A 19,752-nucleotide genomic window follows, 5' to 3' on the forward strand; every position below is an offset into this window, starting at 1 on the left:
CTGTTTTATCCTTATGAGGTCAGGTGACGTCTTGCTGAGGTATCTGCTTAATGCTTCTTGTTTGGAGTGGTTAAAAAAACAAGCATGAACAGATTCAATATCTCAGACTGTGTATGTTACATGTTGAAGGGTCTCTTATAAGTGGTAATACAGTAATGGTCATCATGCAGTACATACAATGCAACATTTGGGAGTAGGTATCCTACAACAAGGGAAAATTCAAACCAAGGCCATAAAAATATGTACAAATTAAATACATTTTTCCCAATCTCTTTATTTGATCAGGTGGGGAGAGCAAAGAAAAGACATAATGTTTGCTTTAGAGAGAAGAAGCAGGTTGTAAGATGTCATGTCAAAGGAAAGTCGATTCTGTAACAAACCGTCCTTCCAGTAACCACCATCATCACCAAGCTCTGACTCACGGCAGACGTTTACTAAGGTGACACCTAGCTGCTTCTAAGAATGTCAAGTAAAGTTGGAGCTGTGTTTTGAACATAGGCAGACACCTCTTTCTGACCGTTGCTCCTTCAATGGGACCAACGGGATGCTAAAGGTGTAGGGGAAGAGGTGATTCACTTTCAGGTTTTCTTTCATCACATAGCAATGCATTGTGACTGGAGAGGGTTGACAGAGAGGTACAAAATGGAGAGAGATGCCTCTCTCCATTGCTCTTCAGATTGAGTAGCCATGGCGCACACATCTTCACGACAAGACATTTATGTTCTCTGACATTTGGTCAAATATTTATGGGTTCAAGCAATTCATTTTAAACATATTTCTTATCCGTGGCTCCTTGTTTCAGTCAAAAACAATATTTAAGTCACTTTAGGAATGTGAAAGATTACCAAAAACATCCTACCATTTAAAGTGCATAATTTTAAAGTTCTGCCTCTTCTTTAAAAGCCATTATAATTTACTCAATGGACACAAATCTGTATAGCCCTATTTGACAATCAAAGAAAACTACTGTGTTTTGAGGCACGGAACACATTCCAACAGTTTTACATTGATTATTGGCCTACTTTAAGCCTTAAGAAAACATCCAACTCTACAAAACAAGAAACCCACAATAAACCAAGATGTTGTTCTGTAGATTCAGCTCCACCAAGATGTGATTGGTTGAGGTTTCATTCCCAGAAATGGAATTCTCCTGCCTCAAGAAGGAGGAGGGAGGCCTCCTGGGACAATCCTCTGCTGAAATAACATTAGAGGGATCTGCAGGACAGATGGGGGATTGAAGATGTGATAAAAAAAAAGATTCTTGTTGTGCTGGCCTGCCCTGGCCTGTAGAGACTGGAGAGACAATGGCGTCAGCTGCATCAATTCCAGATGACTGAGATGGAGCTGCTGCTGTTGTCTGTAACATATCCATTTTGGGGTTTAGGTTATAGGATGTTTGCCTGTCAAACTAGACTGAAAAAATACCCAAAGCACAGAAGTTAACATGTTAGCAAGGAGCTTCAATCAGCAGTGGTATATTCAGAGGTGGAAAACTACTCAATTGTCATACTTGAGTAAAAGTAAAGATACCTTAATAGAAAATGACTCAAGTAAAAGTGAGACACCAAGTAAAATACTACTTGAATAAACGTCTACAAGTATCTGGTTTTAAATGTACTTAAGTACAGTGGTGGAAAAAGTATACTTGTCATACCTGAGTAAAAGTAAAAATACATCAAATTCCTTATATTAAGCAAATCAGACGACACGATTTCCTTATTATTAGTATTCTGTTTTGACAGCCAGATGCGCACTCCGCCACTCAGACATCATTTACAAACTAAGCATTTGTGTTTAGTGAGTCTGCCAGATCAGAGGCAGTAGGGATGACCAGGGACGTTCTCTTGATAATTCTGTGAATTGGACCATTTCCTGTACCGCTAAGCATTCAAATTGTAATGAGTACTTTTGGGTGTCAAGGAAAATGTATGGAGTAAAAAGTATACTATTTTCTTTAGGAATGTAGTGAAGTAAAAGTTGTCAAAAAAAAAATATATCACAGATACCCCAAAAACTACTTAAGTAGTACTTTAAAGTATATTTTACTTACTGTAAGTACTTTCCACCACTGGGTAAATTAGCCCTCATGAAAAAGTACTATTGAATTATTACACAAAACCTATTCGTGCAGTAGTGACTATGTAGAGACTTGTAAGGATTGTGTAGATTATGCACTACTCAAGATAGACAATTAGTGTTTTGTAGTGTTCAGCATGAAAACAGTAGTGATTACAGTAGTAGCTTTTTACTACATGATGCATGTAGCGACTGTTCTTGACAATTCCGAATGTAATCATCTTCTATCCTTCATCATCCTGTCTTTCATAGCCTTTATGCTTGCACCATCTGTAAGTTTAACTTTGTTTGTGTTTTCTGAATAGTTTCATGTTGTTGTTTAGCAGTTTATATAACTTTTTACCACATCAAAAAGATTGCTTGCCAAAACGGTGTTGTGTTTAGCCTAGTTGTTTGCTAGCCCCATTGGAATGTAGCTATGTAGCCTCTGTTTTCGTCATGTTAGCTAATAAGTATGCTTGTATGTAAATGTTTTTCTGTGTTGTCTTATATGACCTCTGATTGCAAATGATTGATAATGGCATATATTCTGTTGTCTCTGGTGCTTGTCTTTATTTTCTAAAATATTGCGTGGTGTAGAAACGTGGCTGCAACAAAAAAGATAATCGTATTTAAAAACCTCTTAAGGATCGGACCCTTTTTTTCAATTTTCACCTTAAAATGACATACCCAAATCTAACTGCCTGTAGTTCAGGCCCTGAAGCAAGGATATGCATATTCTTGATACCATCTGAAAGGAAACACTTTGAAGTTTGTGGAAATGTGAAGGGAATATAGGAGAATATAACACATTAGATCTGGTACCATCATCTTTGAAATGCAAGAGAAAGGCAATAATGTATTATTCAATCCCAGGTGCAATTTAGATTTTGGCCACTAGATGGCAGCAGTGTATATGCAACGTTTTAGACTGATCCAATGAACCATTGCATTTATGTTACATTTTTGGATCAAGACTGCCCAAATGTGCCTAATTTGTTTATTAATAACTTTTCAAGTTCAAAACTGTGCACTCTCTTCAAACAATAGCATGGTATTCATTCACTGTAATAGCTACTGTAAATTGGACTGTGCAGTTAGATTAACAAGAATTTAAGCTTTCTGCCAGTATCAGATATGTCTATGTCCTGGGAAATTTACTTGTTACTTACAACCTCATGCTAATCGCATTAGCCTATGTTAGCTCTACCATCACGTGGAAGGGACACCAATCCCGAAGAGGTTTAAGTAGCAGATACCCAAAAGCTCAGTAGTCATCAAGGAAGAATTATATATTTACTTGAATAGGAAATATGTAGTGTTGACCAGTAGTGAAATGTCTCAATGTATCACTCATTTACTACTTACATTTCTAAATCACTACTGGTTTACTACACATCTCAATAGCAATCAAGTAGTTAACCAGTAGGTTTTGTGTAGATCTCAGGTAGTAGTAATGAGTAGTAATTCAGTAGTACTTTTCCATTTCTGGTGTTTAAGTTTGAGACAGAATGCAGCCGTTGAGAGAACTCACCAGATGTGTAGCCATCAAGGTGAAGACCTGTCTTCAGTTCGTGTCTGGAAGAAAAGAGAGAAAAGAGGGTGCAGAAAAGCGTACATGCAGGGGGACATTAATCATTTAGGGAGATATCATGCTATGAATAGATGAATAAACTCACGTCTCTTCATTTGAAAAGACCCGCCTCAGATCTGAGAGCTTCTACGCACAGGTAGGGTGAAAGTTCACACTAAAACAATAAAGCCTATTTCATTCATCCCGAGTCTTTTGTGTGTGTCCCTTTTATTGACCCATATTTATGAGGCCCTGCATGACTCCATTGAACTGGTAGGCTTGGGGAGGTAATGCATTTATAATAACCTTCCACAGAGCTGATGGATTGTTGTTCTGCCACTAAATCATTTAGTGGGAGCAGCGTAGTGGTGAGTACTTGAAAGCTAAATGTGGAACGGGCATACATCTTCTCACTTCATGCATCTCTACTTCTGCCACATGTTCCATTTTCCCTACCTCTCTCTTCCCCTCCTCTTGCATTCCTTTCCACATCTTGAAATATCAGACAGCATTCACTTCTGTAGGCTACTTGTTATTTGACTTTTATGTACCATGTAGACTGTAGACTAGAGCTACATCTGCTGTGAGGGTTGTTATTTCTTAGGGTCCACTCCATTGCTCTTCATGTAGGGCTCCTCATTGGTATCATCAACATTGTGCCTGAAATGGGAGATGAGGGACATTCATCAATCCAGTATTGTTGATGTTAGCACATATTGAAGCTTCATTACAATTCTTGACTTGTCATTAAGACTGATAAAACTATGGATCCTAATTTGATATAATCAGATAATGAATATGTGTCCATGCTTTTGAGCTTGATATGTTGCTGCAGCCACATGGAATTGTGTGCTGTTGCCGTGTGAGTGGTCATGCAGGGCCAGGGGGGCTGAGAGGATTGCACTTAGAGTCAATTAGCAGCCCTCTGCTCAAGAGCTCAGATGCATTTTTCTTTATTCATCCCTACATTAGACACAATTTTGGTAATATATAGTCCCTCTGTCCGGGACACTCAAATTAGTATGATATGTTGCGTTTTGTGTGGTTACATAAGACAGAAGGTTATTTAAGGAGGGAGGTATAACATGAACGTCTACCAACGCAAAGGTTGTGTGGACTAAATTTCATCATCTGTTGAAATAATTAACATTCAGTGCTATTGAGACATTTGCCATAATTTTCCATGATGGGCATGAGAACACTTTCAAACAGTACACAAATCCCATGAGAGAATTCCATGGCAGTATCAAAACACACTACCGTTAACAGTTCTGATGCACTGTGTGACATAACACTGTGATGCAAGAGGAAAGTACAAAGCAACCAAAAACTAAAAATATCGAACCAACCAAGGTACATTTCACAAAATCTGTCAACCTTACCTGTACATGTGACCAGATACATGTCTCTCTGGGTACTTTCAGCTTGTTTTTCCCTCAAGAAGTGAACGTGACCAGAGCAATAGGCAGAAGATGAGAAAGAGTAAAAACAAGAGTACTTACGGTTCGACTCGGTTTGAGAACTTTCTGTATAGGATGACAGCAATAGTGGTGAGGACCATCGTAGTGGTGCACATGGTCCTATCACATGTATCCCGTCTTGGGACTGCAGCTGGGTTAGAACATTGGGACCATTCCTCACAATGAGGGAGAGTAGAATGATTCCTGTGGCTCTCAAGCTACTGGCAAGATTAGCCTGTGGGATTAGCTCAGATCAGGGGAAGGCACTGTTGCAGGGGCAGGAGGTAAACGGAAAGTAGTGTTTGTGGTCTGAGCTCAACCTTTCAATCCTCCATCGCCACTAGTGTAGCTTTACAGGGGCATTATGTGCTGTGGCCATTCATGTGGTGTGGGTTGAACTAGCACTGCAACGCTGTCATGGACCCTGATTTTGCTGTAGTAGCAGACTCTCATGCTTAAAGTCATAATGAGTGTTTTGTTTTTATTGTGTAATGTCTCAGGGCTTTGATAGAGTAGAGCGTGTAGCCTAAATTAAACAAATGCATGCACTTGTAGGCTACTAGAATTCCTGAGTTTACTTGAACTTGATCTTGTGTAAAATCATTTATGTAATGAAAACCTAGATTAAGCCTTCATCTTGGGGACAAAGCATAGCTGTCTTAATGTTTGTGTGTTCATGTTCATGTCATTGTTTTCAGTGTCAGATTCGGCATATATGTAAATAACATATCAATAGTAGTTCTATTGCATCTTCATAGAAGTCATGGAGTAATCCAGACTCATTATACTAATGTATTGTTACTGCACCTTCTATTGTGTAATGATATCTATATACAGTAGGTTGGTATGGGGGAGCACATACGGTACACAAGTCTTTATTGATGCTGGCGTGAAAGGCCACATGTGCACTTGTGTTCCCACAACAATCAATGATGTGCAGGGAGAGGTGGTTGGATTCAGAACCGAGCAACACTCTCTCTGCGTGTCTCGTGACATGGGAGGTATAAATACCTTCAGGCCTCCTGCTAATCCACCTATCGCTAGGACTGCTGACTCACAGGGAGTAGGCCACAGCAGGAGGAAAGAGAGTGCTAATACCTCACAGTGAAAAACAAGGCATTAAGAATCATATGCATGTCATGATTTCCATCAAAGATCATAATTGTTTTGGTTTATTATGTTATTATGCAGATACAGGCATTGATACAAAAAAAACATTTACATTGCTTAAATGTGGACACCACACCTCACAAGTTATTATTTCTCATTTTGTGATAGTAAAGTGGATCTGATTCTGAAGGGTGACTGATTCTGAAATACAATATACTGCCCAGGAAACACCAGCAAAGCATCACATGAAATTAACAAAGATCTTTGATGTCAGTGTCAGGAATAAAGAAAGGCACAACCCAGGTTAACAACTGTGTGAGTAGCAGAAGACATACTCTCCCCTGTATATCTGTTTTTGGTGTAAAGATAAAAATGTGTATGAGAGTGTACGTTTAGACTGTTTCTATGGCATAATACAGTTCTTATGTCTGCCAATCCTCAATCTTCAACATAATCTCATGGCAATGTAGCTGAAGAGACATCCAAGATTCTATCAGTCTGTGTAGGGCTTATGCTCTACCTCAAACATAAATGCATACACACATATGGCTATTCACACACATTCCAACCAAAGTCAGCACAAACCACCACCCCATCATTCATAAGAGAGTCCATCAGAAGAACACACCCCACAGTGGGGGCATGGGACAGATACAGGGAGGGAGCCATGATGATACATAGGAAGATTCTATGAGCTCTGGAAAGATACATTTCTTCCCTTGAATGGTCAGACGTAGATCGTCCTGCTCCTAAGCCAAGGCCCAGTAGTAGTCAGTCTCAGTAGTCACTGACGGTTACTTTGACACAGACAGACAGATGGTTCACACAGCAGAGCTGGAGGCCCAGCCCACCTCCTCATACACGCCTTTCACGTGCCAGTAGACGGCATCCAGCAGTTTGGTCCACGCCACTGCCACCTCTGGAGTGATGTAATCAGGAAAGTCTTTAACCAGCACCTCCAGAATCACCCCACACAGGATCTGAGAAAGAGAGAGAGGGAAATGGAATGAGTGATACATTTGCTTTGGTTTGCCTGTGGATAATGGTTATGTGAAAACATGTTGCCTGGTTCTTCCTCACCTTGAAGTAGACAGGCTCCACATTGTGTCTGAGTGCATGGGCCTTGCCCAGCAGCTTCAGAACAGACACCATCTTGTCCCCGTCATGGAGGTTCTCCACCAGGGTGTTGATGGCGTTCATCACCCTGCGGGAGTGCTTCCTGAGCTGGGCACTCCTCTCCAGTTCCTCAGGGTCCTCCACCTGTTGGAACTGGCTAAAGTACTGCTTGGAGGAGGGGAAGTTCACAAAGAGCCTGTAGAAGAAAGGAGGTGCATTACTTGGCCCAGTGAGATATTATAAGTAAACATAGTTGGAGCGTGTTGACACAGCTGCAGAGCATATTTTCCCTTTTAATGTTTAACCACTTTCCAGGTTCTGTACAGGTTATGCTTCATTTACTCAACCATGGCCTGAGCACAAGCATGTGCTATTCAAACACAAGATAGCTGTGTTGATAAAAACATGCATTTCTTCTTGCTGATAAGGCAGAAGAAATGTGTCAGTTAACAAAAAAACTGAGTGAAGAAAGAAAAACAAGCACAATTATATCATGTACCACAGTATCACACTATCACCCCCAGCCTGTGATATACAGTATTACACCCAGCCTGTGATATATAGTATCACACCCAGCCTGTGATATACAGTATCACACTATCACCCCCAGCCTGTGATATACAGTATTACACCCAGCCTGTGATATACAGTATTACACCCAGCCTGTGATATATAGTATTACACCCAGCCTGTGATATACAGTATCACACCAAGCCTGTCATCATGCTACAGGTCTGTGTACATCCTGGCATTTCGGTAACTACTGCTATGTTCTCCTGAGTCTAGAAGACCTGTTCGTCCAGGTGATTGATTTATTTGGAAAAATATGCACTGGGTACAACCCAGGCGATAACAGGGTATAGCGATTCCACTTGTTTCCAATGTTGTCCCTGATGTCTGGTCTCAGTGGCTGACAGTGACAAGCTGCACAGCTCTCCCCTAAAACATTTACATTTAAGTCATTTAGCAGACGCTCTTATCCAGAGCGACTTACAAATTGGTGCAAACACCTATGACAACCAGTGGAACAGCCACTTGCATCTAAAACTCACAAAGCTGATGTTTCATCATCTCCATGTCTGGCCATAAGATTAGCAGACCAACAGTGAAGTGCGCTAATGAAATTGAGATGGTTAGTTGGTTGCTTGTGTAATTACACACTGAAATAAACGGTCAGAATGGCTGTGTGTACTCAGGCAGCAGTGACTTCATCTGCTGCTTCCCTCTCACTGTGTTACTGTTGGGGTTGGAGACAATTAGCTCTACATCACAGGGATATACCATATGGTTGGTTTGGATGGATGCACCTACACCCACACTCATGTTCAACATTGGTTTGCTACAATATCTGTGTATTCCTGTCAGCGCTCGTAAACACCCAAACAAGGTATGTTCCTTACGGACCACATATCTAATTCTCTACCATATGAAACCAGAATAACTCCAATGATGATATAGGTTTTCTTTGTGGAATAAACTGGTTTGAACACATTATGAAAGAGAATAGTATTGAGCAATAAACTACAGCCTACCGTGACCAGGACAGATACAATACAGCGAGCTGTCTGTGTGTATCTGTTCCAGATTACATTTACATTTAAGTCATTTAGCAGACGCTCTTATCCAGAGCGACTTACAAATTGGTGCATTCACCTTATGACATCCAGTGGAACAGCCACTTTACAATAGTGCATCTAAATCTTTTAAGGGGGGGGGGGGATGTCCCATACCTCTATCCTTTTGAAACCCACAACAGAAAATGGAAGCTTTATGGGGATGAAAGCACATGGCTTCCACAACCTTCACCTGTGACATCAAGTGTTGGGAGGAAGCAGACAAGGAAGACAGAGGAGGGGGTGTCTCATTTTCTTCTGCATAAAGTGGAGGGTCTATGCAATGACTTTCAATTGTAAAGCCAGATCCTCTGTTTCACTCATAAGTAGTGAAGACAGTGGTGTTTAATCTCTCCCTTGATCTATGGTGGCTGCATATAAATAGTCTCATTAGTGTTTTATAATCATCAGCCTGTTAATCCTACTCTGGGATAGGGCTCATTTCTGAGATACTTACATGGCCGTTCTAAATGTGACATCCTTTCCCGAGGTGGAAATTGTATAGGTATTTGATAAATGCAAATACAACTACATATGGATACCCTGGATTGTGTTACAATGAGATGCAACACTGATACAACATTTTCAGAGAGCTATGGGTATTTCACATTGGGTATTATAGTTATGTAGAGAGCTAAATTAACCACGCATAGCTTTTAGTATTAAACTGACAGAGAGCGCAGTTGAGGTTTGAGGTTTAATATTATACTTGAACATGCCTTCAAATCTCCAAAGATGCGGAAGATTCAAAGACCCATTGACAGCTAAAGTTTGCTCCTTGTAAGTGTTCCATGTCACCATGTAATACTACAGGCATTTGGAATGCCTCAGAGCAATTTGAGGCTTAAGATATTTAAGTACCGGTATTCAAGTATTGCATCAAATGAAAGCATTGCAATTTATGACCAAGATGATGTCCTTTTAACTAGTCGTGGCCAAAAGTTTTGAGAATGACACAAATATAAATTTTCACAAAGTTTGCTGCTTCACTGTCTTTAGATACTTTTGTCAGATGTTACTATGGAATACTGCATATATAATTACAAGCATTGCATAAGTGTCAAAGGCTTTTATTGACAATTACACGAAGTTGATGCAAAGAGTGTCACGTTGTTCGTAATAATGATCGGACCAAGGCGCATCGTACTTTGAGTTCCACATACTTTTAATTAATGAAGTGAAACTTAAGCAAATACAAAACAAATAAAGAATAAACGAACCGTGACGACAATGCAGTGTGAACAGGCAACTAAACATAAACAATATCCCATAACCCACAGGTGGAAAATATTCTACTTAAGTATGATCCCCAATTAGAGACAACGATAACCAGCTGCCTCTAATTCGGAATCATACAAATCACCAACATTGTTACGCCCTGACCCTAAAGAACCGTTTCATTTCTCTATTTGTTTAGGTCAGGGTGTGATTTGGGTGGGCATTCTATGTTTTCAATTTCTTTGTTTTTGGCCGAGTGTGGTTCCCACGTTGTTTCTGATTGGGAATCAGCCTTTTTCCCACCTAATGTTGTGGGTAATTATTTATTTTCTGTGTGTGTTTGTGTGCGCCACGGTTGCGTCACATACGGTTTCTGTTGACCTGTTTTTGTGAAGGTTTCACTTGATTAAAAACGTGGAATTACATGCACGCTGAACCTTGGCTCATCTATGACAGGGAGTTTGAAGACAGTGAACGTGACAAACATAGAAAATGAACCTAGAACCCCACATAGAAAATATAAACTAGAACAACCCCCCAGTCACGCCCTGACCTACTCTACTATAGAAAATAAAAGCTTTCTATGGTCAGGACGTGACAGTATCAGGGCTCCTGCCATGGAGCTGGACTGGACGCCGTGTTTGGACTGGACATCGGCACAGGGGAAAGCTCCCGCCATGGAGCGGGACTGGACGCTGTGCCTGGACTGGGCACCAACGCAGAAGAAGACTCTGGCCTTGGAGCTGGACTGGACGCCGTGTTTAGACTGGGCATCGGCACAGGGGAAGGCTCCGGTCATGGAGCAGGAGGTTTCGGACCGTTGACCGTCGCAGGAATTTCTGGACTGTGAACCGTTGCAGGAGGTTCCAGACCGTAGACCGTCTCAGGAGGTTTCGGACCGTGGACTGTGTCAGGAGGTTTCGGATCGTGGACCGTGTCAGGAGGTTTTGGACCGTCTCATGAGGTTCCGGACTGTGAACCGTTGCAGGAGGTTCCAGACCGTAGACCGTCTCAGGAGGTTTCGCCGTCGTTGGTGGTTCCGGACTGTGGGCGGTTGTTGGAACTTCCGGACTGTGAAACGTCGCCGGAAGCTCTGGACTTGGCACTGTCACCGAAGCTCTGTACTGGGAACTTTTGCCGGAAGCTCTGGACTGGGAACTGTCGTCGGAAGCTCTGGACTGGGGATCGTCGCAGGAAGCCTGGAGCGTGGGGCTTGCACTGGTGATATCGGGCTGGTGACACGCACCTCAGGGCAAGTGCGGGGAGGAGGCACAGGACGTACTGGACTGGGGACACGCACTTCAGGGCGAGTGCGGGGAGGAGGCACAGGACGTACTGGACTGGGGACACGCACTTCAGGGCGAGTGCGGGGAGGAGGCACAGGACGTACTGGACTGGGAAGACGCACTTCAGGGAAAGTGCGAGGAGCAGGTGCAGGACGTACCTGACTGGGAAGACGCACTTGAGGGAGAGTGCGAGGAGCAGGCACAGGACGTACCGCGCTGTGGAGACGTACTGGAGACCTGGTGTGTATAGCCGGCATCAATGATACCGGTTCGATGAAACACCTCGCCCGGCAAATGCGAGGAGCTGGCACAGGAACGTACTGGGCTGGGAAGGCGTACTGGAGACCAGGTACGTATAGCCGGCATCACTTGTACCGGAACTTTAACACACTTCTCAGGATGAGTACGGAGAGCTGACTCAGGTGGCTTTAAATCGATAACACGGTCCTTAGGGAAAATGTTGTGCATCCTCCACCAATTCAATAACTCTCTTATTTCTCTCTCCTCCACATTCTCCCTCAACTCACTGACAGTCTCTGGTTCACTCCCCCCAACTCTCGCAGACCACTCCTCGCTCAATCTGTCCCAATATTCTTCCCCTGTCTCTGACTCACCCCTCAGCGTCACCAACCACACCGTGTGCCCCCCCCAAAATTTTTTTTGAGGCTGCTTCTTGGGCTAGCGTCGTGGCCGCGAACCCTGCCGTTTTCGCTGTTCTCCATTATCTCCTTGCGTCTGCTGTGACTCCTGCTAAGGAAGGATCTCCTGTCCTTCCATTATTTCCTCCAAGGTCCAACTTATTTTACCCATTGTAGCATGCTGCTTGGTCCTGGTGTGATGGGACATTCTGTCACGTTGTTTGTAATAATGATCGGACCAAGGCGCAGCGTACTTTGAGTTCCACATACTTTTAATGAATGAAGTGAAACTTAAGCAAATACAAAACAAATAAAGAATAAACAAACCGAGACGACAATGCAGTGTGAACAGGCAACTAAACATAAACAATATCCCATAACCCACAGGTGGAAAAAAATGCTACTTAAGTATGATCCCCATCAGAGACAACGATAACCAGCTGCCTCTAATTGGGAATCATGCAAATCACCAACAAAATTAACCTAGAACCCCACATAGAAAATATAAACTAGAACAACTCCCCAGTCACACCCTGACCTACTCTACCATAGAAAATAAAAGCTTTCTATGGTCAGGACGTGACAGAGTCAATATTTGCAGTGTTGACCCTTCTTTTTCAAGACCTCTGCAATACGCCCTGGCATGCTGTCAATTAACTTCTGGGCCACACTCTGTCTGATGTCAGCCCATTCTTGCATAATCAATGCTTGGAGTTTGTCAGAATTTGTGGGTTTTTGTTTGTCAGGATTAAGGTCTGGGGAGTTTCCTGGCCATGGACCCAAAATATCGATGTTTTGTTCCCCGAGCCACTTAGTTATCACTTTTGCCTAATGGCAAGGTGCTCAATCATGCTAGAAAAGGCATTGTTCGTCACCAAACTGTTCCTGGATGGTTGGGAGAAGTTGCTCTCAGAGGATGTGTTGGTACCATTCTTTATTCATGGCTGTGTTCTTAGGCAAAATTGTGAGTGAGCCCACTCCCTTGGCTGAGAAACAACCCCACACATGAATGGCCTCAGGATGCTTTCCTGTTGGCATGACACAGGACTGATGGTAGCGCTCACCTTGTCTTCTCCAGACAAGATTTTTTCCGGATGCCCCAAACATTTGGTCAAGCTCCTCTTTGGTCTGTCCACGTTAAAATTTATTCAATAACTGAATACTGAAACACAAAGTAAATAAAAGAACAACCGAAACAGTCCTGTCTGGTAGAGACAGAAAACAATCCCCTACAACCAAAATGAGGAAAACAGGCTACCTAAGTATGATTCTCAATCAGAGACAACGATCGACAGCTGCCTGCCAGCTGCAATCTTACTGGCAGCAATATCCTTGCCTGTGAAGCCCTTTTTGTGCAAAGCAATGATGATGGCACATGTTTCCTTGCAGGTAACCAAGTTTGACAGAGGAAGAACAATGATTCCAAGCACCACCCTCCAATCTGTTATTCGAACTCAATCAGCATGACAGAGTGATCTCCAGCCTTGTCCTTGTCAACACTCACACCTGTGTTAATTAATGAGAGAATCACTGACATGATGTCGGCTGGTCCTTTTATGGCAGGGCTGAAATGCAGTGGAAATGTTTTCTGGGGATTCAGTTAATTTGCATGGCAAAGAGGGACTTTGCAATTAATTGCAATTCATCTGATGACTCTTCATACCATTCTGGAGTATATGCATATTACCATCATACAAACTGAGGCAGCATACTTTGTGAAAATTAATATTTGTGTAATTCTCAAAACTTTTGGCCACGACTGTATTTAACTAACTATTTAGCAGTTTTATGGCTTGGGGTGGAAGCTGTTCAGGGTCCTGCTGGTTCTAGAATTGGTGCATTGGTACCGCTTGTCGTGCAGTAGCTGAGAGAACAGTCTATGACTTCGGTGGCTGGAGTCTTAGACAATTTTTATGGCCTTCCTTTAACACAGCCTAGTATAGAGGTACTGGATGGCAGAGAGCTCGGCACCAGTGATTTACTTGGCTGTCCGCACTACCCTCTGCAGTGCCTTGCAGTCGGATGCCAAGTAGTTGCCATACCAAGTGGTGTGCAGCCAGTCAAGATGCTGTCAATGGTGTGACGTCTGCAAACTTAATGATGGAGTCGCGCAGAGCCACGCAGTCATGGTTGAACAGGGAGTACAGGAGGGGTCTAAGTACGCAACCCTGAGGGTCCCTGTGATGAGAGTCAGTGTGGCAGATGTGTTGTTGCCTGCCCTCACCATCTGGGGATGTCCCGGCAGGAAGTAAAGGATCCAGTTGCAGAGGTAGGTGTTCAGTCCCAGGGTCCTTAGCTTAGTGATGAGCTTGGAAGGCACTATGGTATTGAACGCTGAACTATAGTAAATGAACAGCATTCTAACGTAGGTGTTCCTTTTGTCCAAGTGGGAAAGGGCAATAGAGGTTGCGTCATCTGTGGATCTGTTGGGGAGGTATGCGAATTTGAGTCTGTCCAGGGTGTCTGGGATGATGGTTGGGATGTGAGCCATGACCAGCCATTCAATTGCATTTCATGGCTACAGATGTGAATGCTTGTCATTTACACAGGTTACCTTGGCATTCTTGTGCACAGGGACTTTGGTGGTCTGCTAGAAACATGTAGGTACCTGTGAGGGTTCAGTGAGTCAGGTCAGAAATCCCTGGTCTGCAGATATGTGAAACATGATCTGCCCTCAGAGAGGGAGCACCCGCAGAGCCAAATATGTCAGATTGGAATAAACAGCAAGATGGATTGAGCTGCACGCTTTCCCCTCTGATTCTGCCAACTGATAGGAAGGGAGCCAATTTGAGATGCAATAGCTTAGATATGAGTGATGGCACTCTCTAACAGACTGAGAGCATGCAAGTCAAGTCAATCGTCATGTTATAATCTTCACACGTTGTTAAAATAACTTTCAGTTCCCTTCATTTATAGTGGGGATCATGCAAGGGTCATGGAGAGATTGCAATCTAGGTTGCAAGAACATGGTTATTTATTAAACTCAACTATTGCAACACGATTTGGTAAAACAACCATTGAGCAAGATAAGGAGTGTCATAGATATATATATATATATATATGTAAACATTCATACACATAGCTCATATATATTATACAGCGCCAAGCCAAACCGCCTGACTCAAGTCATCTTACCTACCCCTGTTAAAACAGGAACTAGCTCACACAGCCAGCAATAAAACTACCCCCCTAACACTATCCCCTCAGCTTTGTTGTCTTACCACCCCAGGAAACAAAGACATTCCATCGCAAGAACACATACACCCAGCCATAAAACTGACCCCCTCTGTTCTCTTCTTTCACGACTCCCTCTGCTCTCCTGTATCAGATTTCCTGACACACAAATACCTTCTTGCATGAACACACACACCTTACTCCCACCTTTACCGGTCGGGTGCTCAGAGAACAAGACTCTGCTATGCACCAATGGGGCCCGCTCTGGCTAGAGCAAGGCCCGCCTCCAACTCTTTGTGACCAGTCAGAAGACCAAAACGACAAGACTCCACCTACTTATTCCATGCATAAAAATGAATGTAACTTTTGTATAAGGCCTCTTTTTCACCTGACTCCTTGCCGAGTTATATGAACTAGATCCGTGCACGTAAAACTGCGGGACAAGATATCTTTGACTCATTAAAACTGTCTTTTGTTACAACTGAAATCCACTCTGTCCAGCGTCCATGATTTGGTCTCAACTCTCCAATATTTGAACATCAACAGGAGCCATGTGCAATTTCCATGTTGGCAATGTAATAATTAAGGAGAAACAAACTTTAGCCTGGCCTTGGTTGAGGCCCTGAACATCTCTATGATAACAAGATGCTGCTGAGAGTTTTGCTCCCTGTGGTGGCAGAAGCTGTTGCCACTGGTCAGGGGACTGCAATCACCAGCTCTGTTTGTGTGTGTGTGTGCGCAAGAACAATATGTGGGGCCTCCCGGGTGGCGCAGTGGTTAAGGGCGCTGTACTGCAGCGCCAGCTGTGCCACCAGAGACTCTGGGTTCGCGCCCAGGCTCTGTCGTAACGACGCACAATTGGCCTAGCGTTGTCCGGGTTAGGGAGGGTTTGGCCGGTAGGGAAATCCTTGTTTCATCGCGCACCAGCGACTCCTGTGGCGGGCTGGGCGCAGTGCGCGCTAACCAAGGTTGCCAGGTGCATGGTGTTTCCTCCGACACATTGGTGCGGCTGGCTTCCGGGTTGGATGCGCGCTGTGTCAAGCAGTGCGGCTTGGTTGGGTTGTGTATCGGAGGACGCATGACTTTCAACCTTCGTCACTCCCGAGCCCGTACGGGAGTTGTAGCGATGAGACAAGATAGCAGCTACTAAAGAATTGGATACCACAAAATTGGGGAGAAAAAGGGGTAAAAAACAAAACAAAAAAAAAGAACAATATGTGTGTGCTGTGTTGTGTTGAAACAGTCAGCATTCAGTAAGTTACAGCTCTTCTGTCATCAGCCCTCCACAACTCCCCAAATGGAAATGGGTGCACCTAGGCAAGTTTTTCAGTAGACTGACAATTTAGACTGACAATTTCAAGATGTTATAGGCAAGAAACAAGGGAAAGAGAGTATAGGTAAAGTTTACCTGATGAGAATGGCCACCCCGACATCATCACAGTTCTGGTAGACTTTGGCCCAGGTGTCCTTGATCATCTCTCTCTCTGAGTCACAGAGTGGATCTAGGCGCTCCAGGCGCTCTCCATTTACCTCTCCCTGCTGCCTCTCCATCCAGGAGTCCTATAGTGCTGCAGGAGTGGTGTGTAGAAGACAGGTGATAAGAGTCCACAAGAACACAACCCAGTTCCCTTTGTTTACACAGTCTCTCTCGTTCAAACAATCCCCTTTCTATTACCCTTCTCTTGCTGAGACCCTCTCTCAACCTTTTCTGAGTGAGTGAATGAGGAACACACTAAAAAGCGAGCGGAAGAGAGCGCACACAGAGTGAGGAGGAGCCACACACCTCCCCCCTCTCTCTCTTTCTCTCCCCTCTCCCTCCCCACCCAATTTGGTACTTGCCTATTTTCTCTTTTTGTGTGTAATAAAATTGTATTGGTCACATACACATGTTCAGCAGATTTTCATGTGGGTGTAGCGAAGTGCTTCATGTTTGTGCGTGAGTGTGTGTGTGTGTATGGGAGGGGATATTGAGAGGAAACGCATTCAGATTTTTCAAGAGTAATATGTGGAAAAACAGTTAATGTGTGAAAGTTAAATATTTCAAAAAAATATTTTTGAATTTCCCGCGCCACCTTTTCAGCGGAATGTTGGGGGGGGGGGGTTCGTTAGTGGAATGTGTGTCCTGGACAGGTTTTAACAGCTATAGGGGCATTGTGAAAATGATCTGCATTAGACAAAATGTTATGTTTGCTCTCATATTTGAACACAGATAAAGGGCATTGCTCAATAGATGAAGGTATGCTAGAACTGGAGCAGACTTTTGTTGGTTTAGTTTTCCTCCATAAAAAAGGAAAGATCATATCAGTAACTAGAATTGTATTTCTGTTGTCCACAGGTACACTCCCTGAAGTATCAAGTTGCACATTTACACACCTCGACAATTCATGGCTTGTTTACTGTTGGCAGTGTTATCTCCAGACATGTCTTGTTTACTGTTGGCAGTGTTATCTCCAGACATGTCTTGTTTACTGTTGGCAGTGTTATCTCCAGACATGTCTTGTTTACTGTTGGCAGTGTTATCTCCAGACATGTCTTGTTTACTGTTGGCAGTGTTATCTCCAGACATGTCTTGTTTACTGTTGGCAGTGTTATCTCCAGACAAGTCTTGTTTACTGTTGGCAGTGTTATCTCCAGACATGTCTTGTTTACTGTTGGCAGTGTTATCTCCAGACATGTCTTGTTTACTGTTGGCAGTGTTATCTCCAGACATGTCTTGTTTACTGTTGGCAGTGTTATCTCCAGACATGTCTTGTTTACTGTTGGCAGTGTTATCTCCAGACATGTCTTGTTATGAATTAAGTTTGATCCTCCTTTTTCTTTAGAGATTGTGCTTTGACATTGGTGTAGAAGTTACCTTATTATCTCACAATCTCCTTCTTTTCGTCCTTGTGGTTCAGTAATAATAGATACAATAACAACAGAGGGGGTTGGGGACCTAATCAACAAGAGACTTGTGGATTGGATGTGTAAGCAGAAAGTAGGTTACATGGGAGTCAAAAAAATCACTATCATATAAGGGTTACAAGCTTGAGCTGATACATGTTCAACACCTTGCTTTGTGAGGTCCAATTCCTGTAAAAGTTATTCTAAACGTCTCCATCAAGGAAATCCGTGAAACATGAAAGATGTCCATAGAGAGGACAGTTTTTCACTTGTACTTTTGAATATGAGAGGGATCAATGTTTTGCAAGACATAAACTATAAAGTAGTGTGAACTTGAACACATACCCAATGATTAAGGGCAGGTTTGCTGGGTTTGGATGTTGTCTTGTCAATGAAAAATACATGGGAATAGGTTAGTCAAGCGGTGAGCAGTGCAAGCTGGAACATGTGCCACTGTGACTCTAATTGATACTGTGAATTTGATACACTGGACTGCTTTCCACATGATGCTAATGATCTTCCAGGGTCTTCAGTAGGTGTTAGCTTACACTCACAAGACAAGGCTTGCAAAGTGTTTCACATAAAAAATGTCTTTGTTACCGCACTGATCTTTCTCCTTATGTCGTGGCATATTAGTGTGTAGCCCAAACTGTTTGGACACTACAGACAGAAGTTGGCAGATGGCCCAAATGCTTGATAACCTCATCGTGTTCATGAGTATAACAGCTTTCTTCCTGGGAAGGAGAGGAGGACCAAAATGCAACGTGACTAAAGTTCATGGTTCTTTAATAAGAGAAACTAAACATGAACAAAATGCAAAACCAAAACAGTCCTATCTGGTGCAGAAACCACAAAGACAGGAAACAATCACCTGCCAAACCCAACACAAAACAGGCTACCTAAATATGGTTCCCAATCAGAGACAATGACTAACACCTGCCTCTGATTGAGAACCATATCAGGCCAAACATAGAAATATACAAACTAGACACACAACATAGAATGCCCACCCAGCTCACGTCCTGACCAACACTAAAACAAGGAAAACACAGAAGAACTATGGTCAGAACGTGACAATGAGAGTCTCATCTACCCATAGAGGGGTCCTAATCGATTTCTAGGCCAAACCGTTTGGACGCTACAGGTGATTTTGTGAGAAAATCATGGTCTGACAAACACAGCTCTAGCTTGATTTCCACAGGGGCGCTGACATCCTCCTTAGGGGGTGACGGATTTTGATGGGCATTTTAAAAAATTGTGTTATTTAAGATTGACTCACGGTCTGATTAAAACTTGACAGTTGTTGACCTCTTGAGGTTATTTTGAGCAATTGCAAGAAGAAAACAAATGAACAGGAACCAACCCACCCAACCACACAGACGCTAAAATGTTTCCATGCTTATTTTATACATAGCCTAAAGGAAAACATGAATGTATTGTTTTTGGGTATCCTTTGTAGGATAGATAGATCAGAGATGTCCTGTCAACACAGCAGTAGTGCATCACATCAGCACTATCCGCATGATGATTGCTGCAAGAAGCAAATTAGGTTTAACTAAACTCTTGATTTCAGGCCCAAAGTTCGGCAGATAGCGATATTGAATCCTTTCATTTGACCGTCCAAAC

The 19,752-nt window shown here is 43.0% G+C and overlaps 1 protein-coding gene and 1 long non-coding RNA gene across 3 annotated transcripts; both read right to left on the minus strand.

Moving 5' to 3' along the window:
- Positions 1-254: 254 nt before the first annotated feature.
- Positions 255-5,426, minus strand: LOC118364762 (uncharacterized). 2 transcript variants are annotated; one of them, XR_004821659.1, is made up of 4 exons: positions 5,131-5,426; positions 4,180-4,288; positions 3,590-3,633; positions 255-1,357 (listed from the first exon to the last, which is right to left on the minus strand). It is a non-coding gene; the product is annotated as an uncharacterized LOC118364762 (long non-coding RNA). The 2 variants fall into 2 exon arrangements; XR_004821658.1 differs by having other exon boundaries at positions 255-1,413.
- Positions 5,427-6,239: 813 nt separating this feature from the next.
- Positions 6,240-16,980, minus strand: LOC118365584 (cytoglobin-2-like). The gene is made up of 3 exons (XM_035747917.2): positions 16,652-16,980; positions 7,279-7,510; positions 6,240-7,178 (listed from the first exon to the last, which is right to left on the minus strand). Exons 1-3 carry the CDS (start codon positions 16,792-16,794, stop codon positions 7,020-7,022), a joined length of 534 nt encoding a protein of 177 aa, XP_035603810.2. The 5' UTR covers positions 16,795-16,980; the 3' UTR covers positions 6,240-7,019.
- Positions 16,981-19,752: the final 2,772 nt, after the last annotated feature.

The sequence above is a fragment of the Oncorhynchus keta genome, chromosome 32, assembly GCF_023373465.1.
Source record: "Oncorhynchus keta strain PuntledgeMale-10-30-2019 chromosome 32, Oket_V2, whole genome shotgun sequence".
In the NCBI taxonomy this organism is placed as follows: Eukaryota; Metazoa; Chordata; class Actinopteri; order Salmoniformes; family Salmonidae; genus Oncorhynchus; species Oncorhynchus keta.

Bases quoted from the DNA above. Each gene is read 5' to 3' on its own strand.
- LOC118365584 (XM_035747917.2), bottom strand. From the start codon at position 16,794: ATGGAGAGGCAGCAGGGAGAGGTAAATGGAGAGCGCCTGGAGCGCCTA. The intron at 7,511-16,651 runs GTAAACTTTACC...TTTCTTCTACAG, and splicing joins GGGGTGGCCATTCTCATCAG to GCTCTTTGTGAACTTCCCCT. The intron at 7,179-7,278 runs GTGAGGAAGAAC...TCTCTTTCTCAG, and splicing joins TGGAGCCTGTCTACTTCAAG to ATCCTGTGTGGGGTGATTCT.